The 13,905-nt window shown below is 46.0% G+C and overlaps 1 protein-coding gene across 1 annotated transcript; it reads right to left on the reverse strand.

Moving 5' to 3' along the window:
• Positions 1-12,135: 12,135 nt before the first annotated feature.
• On the reverse strand, positions 12,136-13,571 carry LOC140208228 (probable G-protein coupled receptor 139). Its single transcript, XM_072276746.1, has 2 exons — positions 13,505-13,571; positions 12,136-13,046 (listed from the first exon to the last, which is right to left on the reverse strand). Exons 1-2 carry the CDS (start codon positions 13,569-13,571, stop codon positions 12,136-12,138), a joined length of 978 nt encoding a protein of 325 aa, XP_072132847.1.
• Between the last annotated feature and the right edge of the window lie 334 nt (positions 13,572-13,905).

Below are 13,905 nucleotides of genomic sequence, written 5' to 3' on the forward strand. Positions count from 1 at the left end.
AATTTTCGAAAATCCCGATGGTTCACGATCTAACGCACAAGTGCATCTCACCGGGTTTTGGCTTATCACGTTCCCTTCAAACTTGCAGCATTATTTTTCCAAACCCAGCGCAATTCCTTTAAATTTGAATTCAAAGCGTGTTGAACTATTGATGCAGGTGAAAAAGCACCAAGTAACCGCAGTTTACATTGACAGGGGTCTTGCATTGATAAATCCAAGCTGCCTGCCATGAATCCACAAAATGCATCAATCTCCCTGACCTTCCACTTTACATCTGTTTCCTTTATTTATCTATTTATTTTCAGCCGAGGCTACGGATGAAACTGCAAGGAACTTCTGAACGAACACAAGGATTTATTACAATGTCTGCACCGCACTCACTGATACACCGGCATCACAACGCTGTCAGTAACTGAACGAGTCCAAAGACCGCGCACATAGAACTGTAAATGTTAGTTTACCTGTGTTCTTACCGGGAACACCGACAATGGCAATGATCAAGTAATGTACCTTTCTCACACGGTAAATAGTTTCAAGCATTCTGTGTGAGATTCAGCCTGTCTTCCAACTGCCTGCGATCTCGCCGAAGAAACTCTGAGCTGATTGATCTCCACGGTCATTCATCTATACTCGCTCCAGCACGCTGAATATACAATACTACACAAGGCTGACGTGTCTTCCAACATCTGGGATAAAAATAAACATGATGTCATTCAAGTAAAATCCCAATTTGAGGTATAGATAGTTTAATATGCAATTGCAAAAACTCAAAGACGATGAAATAGCGATTGGTGAAATCACAACAATCACAGCACATACAAAATGCTGGAGGAATTCAACGGATAAGGCAGCGTCTATGGAGATGAACAAACCGTCGACGTTTCGAACCGAGACGCCTTCTTCAAATGAATTTCATTTCATTTTTAAATCTTTTTATTCACTATTATTAGCTAAGATAGACTGGCAAATGACACTTAAAGGATTGACGGTGGATATGCAATGGCAAGCATTTAAAGGTTGCATGGATGAACTGCAACAAATGTTCATCCCAGTTTGGCAAAAGAATAAATCAAGGAAGGTAGTGCACCCGTGGCTGACAAGAGAAATTAGGGATAGTATCAATTCCAAAGAAGCAGCATACAAATTAGCCAGAGAAAGTGGCTCACCTGAGGACTGGGAGAAATTCAGAGTTCAGCAGAGGAGGACAAAGGGCTTAATTAGGAAGGGGAAAAAAGATTATGAGAGAAAACTAGCAGGCAACATAAAAACGGACTGTAAAAGCTTTTATAGATATGTAAAAAGGAAAAGACTGGTAAAGACAAATGTAGGTCCCCTGCAGACAGAAACAGGTGAATTGATTATGGGGAGCAAGGACATGGCAGACCAATTGAATAATTACTTTGGTTCTGTCTTCACTAAGGAGGACATAAATAATCTTCCAGAAATAGTAGGGGACAGAGGGTCCAGTGAGATGGAGGAACTGAGCGAAATACATGTTAGTAGGAAAGTGGTGTTAGGTAAATTGAAGGGATTGAAGGCAGATAAATCCCCAGGGCCGGATGGTCTGCATCCCAGGGTGCTTAAGGAAGTAGCCCAAGAAATAGTGGATGCATTAGTGATAATCTTTCAAAACTCGTTAGATTCTGGACTAGTTCCTGAGGATTGGAGGGTGGCTAATGTAACTCCACTTTTTAAAAAAGGAGGGAGAGAGAAACCGGGGAATTATAGGCCGGTTAGCCTAACGTCGGTGGTGGGGAAACTGCTGGAGTCAGTTATCAAGGATGTGATAACAGCACATTTGGAAAGCGGTGAAATGATCGGACAAAGTCAGCATGGATTTGTGAAAGGAAAATCATGTCTGACGAATCTCATAGAATTTTTTGAGGATGTAACTAGTAGAGTGGATAGGGGAGAACCAGTGGATGTGTTATATTTGGATTTTCAGAAGGCTTTTGACAAGGTCCCACACAGGAGATTAGTGTGCAAACTTAAAGCACACGGTATTGGGGGTAAGGTATTGGTGTGGGTGGAGAGTTGGCTAGCAGACAGGAAGCAAAGAGTGGGAATAAACGGGACCTTTTCAGAATGGCAGGCGGTGACTAGTGGGGTACCGCAAGGCTCAGTGCAGGGACCCCAGTTGTTTACAATATATATTAATGACTTGGATGAGGGAATTAAATGCAGCATCTCCAAGTTTGCAGATGACACGAAGCTGGGTGGCAGTGTTAGCTGTGAGGAGGATGCTAAGAGGATGCAGGGTGACTTGGATAGGTTGGGTGAGTGGGCAAATTCATGGCAGATGCAATTTAATGTGGATAAATGTGAAGTTATCCACTTTGGTGGCAAAAATAGGAAAACAGATTATTATCTGAATGGTGGCCGATTAGGAAAAGGGGAGGTGCAACGTGACCTGGGTGTCATTATACGCCAGTCATTGAAAGTGGACATGCAGGTACAGCAGGCAGTGAAAAAGGCGAATGGTATGCTGGCATTTATAGCGAGAGGATTCGAGTACGGGAGCAGGGAGGTACTACTGCAGTTGTACAAGGCCTTGGTGAGAGCACACCTGGAGTATTGTGTGCAGTCTTGGTCCCCTAATCTGAGGAAAGACATCCTTGCCATAGAGGGAGTACAGAGAAGGTTCACCAGATTGATTCCTGGGATGGCAGGACTTTCATATGAAGAAAGACTGGATGAACTGGGCTTGTACTCGTTGGAATTTAGAAGATTGAGGGGGGATCTGATTGAAACGTATAAGATCCTAAAGGGATTGGACAGGCTAGATGCAGGAAGATTATTCCCGATGTTGGGGAAGTCCAGAACGAGGGGTCACAGTTTGAGGATAAAGGGGAAGCCTTTTAGGACCGAGATTAGGAAAAACTTCTTCACACAGAGAGTGGTGAATCTGTAGAATTCTCTGCCACAGGAAACAGTTGAGGCCAGTTCATTGGCTATATTTAAGAGGGAGTTAGATATGGCCCTTGTGGCTACGGGGGTCAGGGGGTATGGAGGGAAGGCTGGGGCGGTGTTCTGAGTTGGATGATCAGCCATGATCATAACAAATGGCGGTGCAGGCTCGAAGGGCCGAATGGCCTACTCCTGCACCTATTTTCTCTGTTTCTATGTTTCTATTATTGAAAATAAACAAAAAATACATTAAAGTAATCAAGTCAACGTATCAACATGTAGAATAAGAGTTGAACTAACTGATTAACCAAGCTAAACGATATATCAATAATAATAAGAAAAAAAGGACAAAATGTTAAAACTTTTTTTTTGGAAAAAGGAAAGAAGGAAAAAAGAACCCCTGCTAACTGAAACAAACCCAAAAAAAACACTAACAAAAAAAAAAAGAAAAGGAAAAAAAAACATTGGGAGCACAACCCCGGAGCTATACGCCATACAAGCTTCCCTTCTTCAAATTAATTAACGCTTCAGCCAGCACCTCAGCTCCAACAACAAAAAGCAGAATTTCCGCAATTCAATTCCAATCCCCATTCCCAGTGCGAAATTTCGGCCCATTGTCTCCGTTTCTGCCACATGAGCCCACTCTCAGGTTGGAGGTGTAAACTGCAAACTTACATTCTGCCTTTGGAACCTGCAGTCTTATGGCATGAACACAGATATCTCAGTATTCCGGTGTTTTCCCTCTCCCCCGTCCCTCTTCTTCATTTCACCACTCTGGCCTCCTACTCTTCTTCTCACTTCCAGTCACCTCCCTCCGGTCCTCTCCTACTTTCCTTTCTCCCATGATCCACTTTCTCCTATGAAATTCCATCTTTTCCAGCTCTTTGTTTTTTCCCATTATCACCCCAGCCACATTTCAGCCACCTATCCTACACATCTTCTTCACCTATTACCTTCTAGCTTGTCCTTTTCGGCCTCCTCCCAACTTACTCATTGAGGCATCTCGGCACCTTTTATTCCATACTGGAACAGGGTTGCAGCCCGAAACGTGAACTTTTTGTTCATTTTGATGCATGCTACCTGACCTGGTGAACTCCTCCAGCATTTTGTGTGAGCTCAAAATCGATTCAGTCCGTCACGTGGTGAACCAGGTACACTGAATGTTTGCACCGATATGAAATAAATAATTCAATCGCCCTACACGTGACCCTCGAACTGGTGCAATTGCTTAAAACGACAGAGCATCTGCATTCATTACCTCTGTAACAACAGTGACAATTGTTTTGCAGATGCACTGCATTGGTAGCGTTGACAGTGAGGTAGATAGTCGTGCTTACTTGTGTAATGCCCTGTTTCGTGTGTTTGCTGTTGTGCTGTAGGCATTTCATTTTGTGCTCTTCTTTGTGAACTACTTGTTTTCATATTTGTTTGGGTTACTGTTGAAGTTAAGAGATAGGAGAAATGTGTGCCATACAATTAGGATGGTCGGATTAAGGGGAGGTTTTCTCTGGTAAGGGGCATTAAGGTTGGGCTTGAGTTTTTTTGGTTAGAGAGGAGATGAAGAGAGAAGACGCTGAGAAGAACCGGTCGTAGCGTACGATCTGGTGGGAGACCCGTTTGTTCGAGATGGGTTGCGAGCGACGTTCGGAGGGTGGTGTGGGCGTTCACGTTGACCGGGGGCTCAGTGCGTGGGTGCAGAGTTCAAGATGAGCTCCAACTTGTTGCACATTTGACTGTTTAATTAGAAAGGTTCCTTTTCTTTTTGTTATTGTTTACCAACCCCTTAGTTAAGATTCTTAAATATAATTCCTTTAAACGTGTGCTGTGCAAAGTCTGTTATTTCGCGGCATTAATTTGTAACAGGGTAGCAATTGACACAGCATCCACACAAACCGGGGTTTGGGGTAGGAGCGATCGTGCCTCAATCGCACGAGTTTGGCATGGCCGGAGGTTGCCTTCGCTCTGCCAGGGTGCTTCATTGTAGGGGCTCATCCGGGATCGATTTCGCTGGATGCTGTGTGATTGCCCTGAGCGCTAATCCAATGGGTTCTGTGTTTGTGTTAAATTATTGTTTGGTAAAGTGATTACGATACGTGGTTATGGAAGCTGCACGGGTGGAGCGGAGCTTTGATAAAGTGGCGGTCAAAGACTTTGTTCTAGTTCGGACTAGAACTGAAGTAACTGCAGTAAAACTGCATGGTACAATTGGGGTCCCGGGACAGGAGTCGGTCGCGGGTTGTCCATACTTTGCGGGAGGACGGGAGTGAAGGCGAGCGTGCTGAATCGGAAGCTGAGCTTCCCGTAGTTGGGGTCGGAGACTTTAAAGACAAGTTGCTATCGTTTCTGCGGAGCGAGGGGCAGGAGTGGTCTGAGTAGAGGGTCTAATGAGTCTTCCAGCGAGGGCTGAGCATTTTGAGTTTGTGGCCCTTACCTCCCTGACGAATAAAAGGCAAGATACCCAGTTTCAAAGTCTCAGCTACCGTAGGCTCAGCCTGTTGTCAGGAATGAAGCCCACCCCTGAAGGAAAGAGGAGTATGAGGCTTGGGCATGGAATACATCTAAATTGCTGGATAAGGGGCAGTGCTCTAATGATGAAGAACGACAGCGATTGAAGGGGCCGGCTGTTGACGTAGTGAGATCCATAAAGACACTGAACCACTGAGCTACCACTGCGGCCTACGTACAAATGCTAGAATAGGCGTTTGGTTCGATGGGAAACCCACTGGAGCTTATGACGGGATTTCAGAACATGTTTCAGGAGCGGGGGAGGGGTGCTGTCGGGAGGTTCTGCCTACATTATTCGCCGAGAGATGCAGCTAAATTGCTTGCGGCGTAGAGGGGCCATTCAAACGGCTGAGAGGAGCCACTGGCGAAAAGCGCACATTCACCGGACCTGATCGCTTGGCTTTCCGAATGTCTCGTAAGAGGTGCCCTCTTCCCTCGTTTGTCCAGCTGATCAGAGATCTAAGAGAGGAAGAAAACTTGATGGAGGCGCGGGAGGCCTCCGTCCACAGGGTGCAGTCCTCGGTAGCGGTCCACTTGGCTAAGGTGATCACTGATAACACACACCGAGGAATGGTGAACGAGCTTGTGGCAGAGTTCAGAACTGAGATGTCCTGGTTGTTATCATCGGGTGCGCACCCGCTCACCCTCCTCCGTACGGTAGAGCTGATAGGGAAGCGGACCCCTAAAGGGGCAATCTACACAGAGGGCTGCTCGTGGCCGGGATCCCGCGAGAAGGGGAGCGGCCGGTATCGTCTGTTATAACTGTGGTGAAGAGGGACACCAGGCGGGACTGTGAACGGCGGAACCTCTCGGAGAGTGAGCTCCAGAAGACGGCGAAGAGGAGTCAGGCTTACCTGCTGGGGTACTGGTGAGGCCCGAGCTGCAGAAGCCCTGGGTTGTACAGGTGAGCACGATGACAGAGAGTGTCAGGAACACTTCGGAGCGGGAGGTCACCCTCAGGCGGGGTATGCCAATGGCGCACCTCATTCCGGTGACGGTAATGTCTAGTGTTCCCATGAGGCAAGCCGGGGAGAACTTCTCCCCGGGAAAGGGAAAGTTGACAGCCAAGTCATTCAACTTTGGTTACTCCCCGGTACCTGGAGGCTGGAAGAGGAGGTTGATAGAGAAGATATTGAAGCTGAAAGATGCATTTTCTACTGACGAGTTTGATGTGGGTTGTTTCAAGAACACTCGCCACTCTATCGGGGTGACAGAGGACACCCCGCTCAGAGAAAAGTCACGGTGACTGGCACCTGCGGAAGGACGTTCGGCAGCATCTGCAGTATGAAAGAAGCCGGGATCATCATTGAGTCCCGAATCCCTTACGCGTCTCCAATAGTGGTGGCCAGGAAGAAGAACGGGAAGATACGGAGAGGTGTTTTCGATCGGACTCTGAACACGGTTCCAGTCCCCGTCGACTAAACAGCCCCGAGCACCGAGGACACGCTGGCTTGCCTGAATGGCGCGACGTGGTTCAGGGTGCTGGACTTGAGCAGTGTGTATTAACAGAAACCCATGAGAGAGACTGAAGTATCAGCAGCAGGGAAGAGTAGACCGACCACCGCCGCTGAACGACGTATGGATTCGGACGCTGAGGAAATGGGGGTGTGGTGTACGCTGCCCTTTGCTAGCTCCCCACTAATTCAGGAAGAGTCTTCTCACACTTCTCACACAGAGGCAGGTGAAATCCGGGGGCCGATCTGTGAACAGGCAGGATTCCAGCTGGACCTCGAAAGGATCCTGGTCTCTAAAGTAACTGGGCTGAAGCTGACTATCCTAATTAGATGGCACACATTGTCTTATCTTTTATCTTCAGCAGTGACCCAAACAAACATGAGAACAGAACAGAGCGCTCTTATATCACTGCCAAAATGAAATACATACAGCATAACAGTACAAATGTGAACCAGGGCATTACACACTCCCCTCCCCCACCCCCCCGCCCCCAGCAAAATGGTCATGTCCTCATGACTTTGAAATAATATGTCATCCAATCGTTAATAACACTGTTTACAAAGGAATTTCGTGATGTCGGAAGCTCCAATCCATTTGTAAATGGTAGTGACATATCTCACTAGGGGGATAGTCTGAACCCTCTGTTCCCCCGGTGCTACAGAGGCCAGCCGATCTGGGGTCTCCTGACTCTTTGAGACCTCCGTGTACCATCATCTATGTCTTCAGTTTCAGATGTTCCTTGGGATACTCCATGGCGAGGTCTCCCCCGGTCCATCACTCATGCCTTTGGCAACTCGGGTCCCTCTGCCACTCGGCTGAGCTCAGCTTCAATCCCAGGTACTTTACAGCCCAGGGTCCCCTCGAGGTCCAGCTTTGCTCCTATATAAGCTGTTATAAGAAAGTCACATTCAAAGCAGGCAAAGAAAATTCGTTGTCAAAGTGCGTATGTTACACTATGCTACCCTGAGATCTTTTTCCTGCAGGCGTTCACGAGAAAGTAACGATGATCATCCCTATCATGGGGCTAAACAGTGGGAAAAAGAATGAATTTGAAATTTCAATCCATTTGGAAGCAAATTGCCTGTTACTTTTGTGGACGGTCCACGGGTCCCACTAGTCGAAACTATTCTTTGAATGTTTGCACCTGTCTCGGAATGTCTTCCTGAGCTGCAGACAAAATGTCCCGAAAGCCCATCCATCTGACCATTTCATCCATTGTTAAAAAAGACCATAATACCATAATACTTAGGAGCAGAAGTAGCCCTTTCGGCCCATCGAGTCTGCTCCACCGTTCAATCATGGGCTAATCCACTCCATCCAGTTATCCCCACTCCCCTGCCTTCTCCCCATACCCTTTGATGCCCTGGCTAATCAAGAACCTATCTATCTCTGCCTTAAATACACCCAATGACTTGGCCTCCACAGCCGCACGTGGCAACAGATTCCACAGAGTTACCACCCTCTGACAAAAGTAATTTCTCCGCATTTCAGTTCTAAAAGGAAGTCCTTCAATCCTGAAGTCATGCCTTCTTGTCCTGGAATCCCCTACCATGGGAAACACCTTAGCCATATCTAATCTGTTTAGGCCTTTTAAAATTTGCAATGTTTCTATGAGAACCCCCTCATTCTCATTCCCCCCCCTCAAAGTATGCGTGCCCGTAGTGTTTGTCTGCCGCTATGAATATTTAATCACTTGTCTCCATGGTGACGTTTAATGCTCCTTAGATTGGAAATTGGTAACCGTTTTACTTTTGTCGCTTCTACCAAGTTACAGTGACAAAAACAAAACTTCGTTCTGCATGCCACCCATGTAGGTCATTTCACTACGAAAGTACATTGAGGAAAAATGGGGATAAAATAACACTCATTTAAGGATTCTTTCATGCCCATTATTAAATGCTATTTATTGATTTTGTGCAGGTGCACAGTCTGTTTACAGGTTACAGTTCCAGAAATTTATAGTTTACTGATTCTGTTTACAGTTACTGCTCTATAGCTGTGCTAAGTATGCACGCAGAAAGCGAATATCAGGATTGTATGTGGTGACATGTTTGTAGGCTGATTATAATTTTACTTTGAACTTCGTATCGTGTTCCACTTGCAGGGAACATGAAGAGTAGGTTGTAAATAAGGTGCGAGGGTCATGTCGAGGTGGACTGTGAGATCAAAAGTTCAATTTATTTGCGTGAGCTCTGTTCACTAATCTTTACACAATGGGACAGAAATTTCTTGAGCCCTGGTGGGCTGTTGACGGAGCTTTGTACCATTTGCATGATTGTAGGGGCCGGGAGCAGAACAACGTGAGTGTGCAGGGGCTTCGACAACGACGGCCGCTTTGCCGAGGAAGAAGTAGACAAGAAGCAGCTGAAGTCAGAGTGCATTTTTAGGCCAGGGTCTTCGACAGGAACCATCCTCCTTGAAAGAAAAGGAAGAAAGAGACACCAAAGGTAGAAATTAAACTGTCTTCGCAGATGAAATCGCTACCACCACGTCTGGCAGTGCCTGCCCGATATGGGCAACTCTCTGCCATAGAAAAAAAACAAGAACATTTCCTCTCTGCTGTTATTAAAATATTGTTTCTCTGATCATAACTCAATTATTTTTTTTCTTATGATATATATCTTTACATTTCTTCTGATTTCTTTTTCACAGCTGAACTGTTTGACCCATCTGTGCCACTTTTGATAAATGTACCTCGATCATGTTACCTTTCAGTCTCCTTGGCTCCTGGAGAAAAACGAACGGCCGGCCCATCGAATAATGCAAACAAGGTAAACATTGTTTACCACGACACCCATATTGAAAGGGAAGATGCACTGCTGCTTTATGAAACATACGGTAAGTTGTTTCCCTGCGGGTGTATCATGTGTAGTTCAGGTGATGACAGTACGCTACAGGTATGATGGCACCTCTTGAGTGTGCGGACATCAGATATCTGAATGTTGCCTGGGAGGGAATATTTCAGTTATATGGAGGGATTGAGAAGTTTGAGAGTTGAGTTCCTTTGGCGTGGAACAGGCTGAGCAGAACATAACCGTGGAATTCAAATAGTGAAAGGTTTAAATGGCAGCAACTTGGCCCGAGGACGGAGGTGTCAAAAGGCAGCGGCCTTTGGCTTATTGTAAATAGCAGGGATAAAAAGGTTTCCTTGCCCCCTCGGTTACTGCCATTAGATATGACCATTGTTAGGCATGGGACAGACTCTCACAACCCTTTATAAACATGTGGACATGCCGTAGCATCGCCAAGATAGTGAAGAACACGAAGAAGTGCTAGCAAATTGGAGCTAGACATGAGAATCTAGATTAACTTGGAATATTTTCCCTAAGGCTTCGGGTTCTGGGGGAGACGTGACAAAAGTTTATAAAATCAGGAACGCAATTTACTGTCGACAGCCTGAATCATTTTCTCAACCTGAAAATGAAAAACAAAAATACTCGAGGACACGCACATTGGATGAGAGGGGATGTGTTTAAAGGAGGTACGTTGGGCAAATTAATATAACCAGATGCCAATGGAAGTTTATGTATCATGCCAGACAGCACGGATTAGTTGAGCCCTCCTCCTCCGACTTTCAAATCTCTTACTAGCTCTTCTTTCAGTTAGTCCTGGCGAAGGGTCTCGGCCCGAAACGTCGACTCTACCTCTTCCTAGAGATGCTGCCTGGCCTGCTGCGTTCACCAGCAACTTTGATGTGTGTTGCACGGATTAGTTGAATTTGGTTTCATGGTGGACACCGATTATCATGGACCAGAAGTTCCTGTGCTGTGTTCTGAGAGAATCGGAACAGGCTGTGTCTGTATTCCTCGGGTGGAAGAATTACATTCCTGAGACCTGCATGACCTTAAGCGGCAAAAAGGTACATATAAACGTATTATCACGTTTGGGAGGGTAATAATGGAGAGGACACCGTTTCAGTTAAGGGACAGTCATTTGAAGCAATGTAGAGAGATGTTACTTTTGTCAGACTGGGTGAATCCCTGCAATCCCTGCCAGGGAGGCTGGTGACGGCTAGAGTATCGGAGGCATTGGAATACACGCAAATACAGTGTTTGTGTAGGTGGCCTGGGGGGCTTGATTGGAGACCAGAGCAGCGGAAGAACTGACTCCTGAGTAAATCAGCCACAATTATATTGAACAATTCTGCTCCTAAGCCTTGTGGGTTAATGACCGTCCGAGTCAGCTCATGGGCGGGATTCAGTTGGACCAGAGTTACTTGCAGAAACAAGTACTGTCGCCGACGGGGTGATCTACAGAAAAATGTTTCGTTTGACCGAGTAGGCAACGAAGTGACAGCTGGAATGCAGGTTATGGGCGTGTGGGGTATGTGCTTTGGAAGGGATGATGAATGTGTCGAAAATGTTCTAACTGGAGAGAAAACTCAAAAATAAAAGATGCATTTGGACATCAGTTCTGGATTCGCTGGAGCGAACTTGCAGCTTAATTCGGTAGCAGCGAAGGCAAATGGCATCTATTTTAAGAGGAGTGGAATTTGATCCCACAGAAGTTGTGGAGACCAAGCTCCCGGATGTGGTTAAGAGAAAGTTTGAAAGGCTCTTAACTGGTGAATGTGCGAACGATTTCCGAGAGGAGGACGGAAATTGGGGTTGAGGAACAGATCACCTAAGCGGAAGAGCTCGAAAGCACGACTGGTCCAATGCTGCTCCTATGTCCTGTGGTTTAATTACTGTCTGAGTTCACCATCGGCCCACTTTCTACACACGATAATTGGATCTTGGGGGACATTCCGTGCGCATGTCTTATGGTCTAATGGAAAACATCACCAATTCACTGCACCCGGGTACACTGGATAATTAAAGTTGATGCTGTCTGCTCATTTGGTTTAGAAAGACGTGCCAATGTTGGATAGACTAAGACAAGTCTCTTTACGAGATTGCCTACTTACTCCGAGCATGGACCAGGTCCAATCTGATCTCCCAGAGACTTGGGATGTATTCCGATCGTTCTCCGCCTGACGCCAGCATTTCTGAGAGGTGAGCATTAACGCTGCAGTGTGGGAATCATAATCGAAAGGTGTGTAGCGGAGCGGGGAGCGTTAACATGGTGGGAAAACAACTGAAAAACAATACAGTTTTAATAATTGGTAGGAGGCGCTTTCTGGAGCTTCGGGTGCCAAAGGGTCTGTTCCCGTGCCGCGGCTCTTAAGAGTTTAATACCAATTTTGTTCTTTCAGCTGCTACGTTATCCGATGCCCGCCGGTTCTGCAGTGTCAACGTGGAAAACGCTCCCACCGGCTTTGAACATAACTTAGATATTTTGTTTATTAATTTGTTGAATAATTGACGTGAGCGGATATTTCGCTGCGCGGATGAACTGCTGTCTGAACCTGGACTGAGTCACCCCATAAATAAACGTGTTTGTGCAGCAACTTAACATCATCAGCATCTCTCCAGAGTGTTGGAAAATGTATTCCGAATCGTTGTAATTATTTTGATCCAATACGGCAACTATGTAATACAGGAATTCGGCAAATTTTACCGACCACAGGATGACGAAGCTTCCAGAGATGGTGAGAAGTAAGATTACAGACCTCCTCCTGCTCTCCATCTCCGGGTCACTGCGGTTCTCCGCCTTGTTCTGACCCCTCAGCCCCTTACGGACGCGACTAGTCACTAAAATGTGCCTGACTGTCAGAGCGTTCAGCAGTAGTATTAACACGAATGGGAGTAATGGCATAAGAACGGTAGCGAGCCAGTCATATCCCACCCAGCCGGGATGCGTATAGTAGCTTGGCTTTATAATACAGTCCCAGGGTATATTGTCAATCACTTTCACAGGACGATATCGAAAGAAGTAGGACACATTTTTAAAACAGAGCAGAGCGCCGGTTGTTGTCAGAACCACAGCCGCAGTTTTCCCGGTGCAATACTTTGCTTTCCGTTTCTGGCAACAGATGGCGACAAACCGATCAAACGTAAAAGTGACAGTGAACCAGACAGAACAGTCTGTGGCTGCCACTCCCAGAGTAGAGATCACACTGCATACAGGGGTGATGTCCAGGAAGGTCCCGGGGAAGTAATAATAACTGACCCGCCACAATATGACCTCAAAGATGATGGTGAGTAGATCCGCCGTTGCCATGGCCACCAGGTAGCGAATGGTGCAGGTGGAGAGGCCGCACTTTCCCCGGGACAGGATCACAATCGCCACTAAATTCACTGGGGGAAAAACAAAAACAAAAAAAAAATGAGTGAAATACTGTATCGCAGCTCCGTGAGTCTCTGTGCAGAGATAAACGGAAAAGATCCTCCTTGACCGTTCGTCACCCGCCCACATGGGCCCCAGTTTTCTCGCTTCTTTTAAATTCTGCATTACTCTAGGTTGGAGGGTTCCGTCGCACTATAGCAAGGAATGCAATCAGAAATAATTAACTAATGCATTAATTCATTAAAACTGGCGGCCATGAATCCACAAAAGGAAGCCATCTCCCCGATCTTCCTTTCTACACCTGTTGTAACTGATGGTTTATTTTCAGCCGAGATCACGGAGCTTGAAAATGAACACAGTTTTGTCATCGTGTCTGCAGTGCACTCAACGATCCACCGACATCACAACACTGTTTGAACCAAAGAACGTGTACATAGAATAACAATTTTCACTTATTCTATGTTCTTACCAGGAACACCAATAATGAAAATGATCATGTAATATATTTTTCTCATGCTGTAAAATGCTTCAAGCATTCTGTGTGGAATTCAGCCTGTCTCCCAGCTGCCCGCGATCTCGCTGAAGAAACTCTGAGCTGATGAATCTCATTCATTTATACTCGCTCCAGCACGCTGAATACTCAATACTACACAATCTGACGTGTCTTCCAACAGCGGGGGTAAAATCTAACATGATGTCATTCAAGTAAAATCCCAATTGTGATAGCTTGACAAGGGATTGCAAAATCTCAAAGACGAAGAAGTGACGATTGGAGAATTCAGTGAATGTTGTTGCGAAACACTCTCGGTCTTCCCTCCCAGTTCTATGGTTGTTATTGTTGATCATGTCCACTACAAGCCTTCATAGACA

Source organism: Mobula birostris, chromosome 13 (assembly GCF_030028105.1).
Source record: "Mobula birostris isolate sMobBir1 chromosome 13, sMobBir1.hap1, whole genome shotgun sequence".
NCBI lineage: Eukaryota > Metazoa > Chordata > Chondrichthyes > Myliobatiformes > Myliobatidae > Mobula > Mobula birostris.

What these genes read in the sequence shown, in the direction of transcription:
- LOC140208228 (XM_072276746.1), bottom strand. Translation starts at nt 13,571, where the DNA reads ATGCTTGAAGCATTTTACAGCATGAGAAAAATATATTACATGATCATT. An exon ending in TTTCATTATTGGTGTTCCTG is followed by an intron (nt 13,047 to 13,504) that starts GTAAGAACATAG and finishes TTTTTCCCCCAG; the next exon opens with TGAATTTAGTGGCGATTGTG.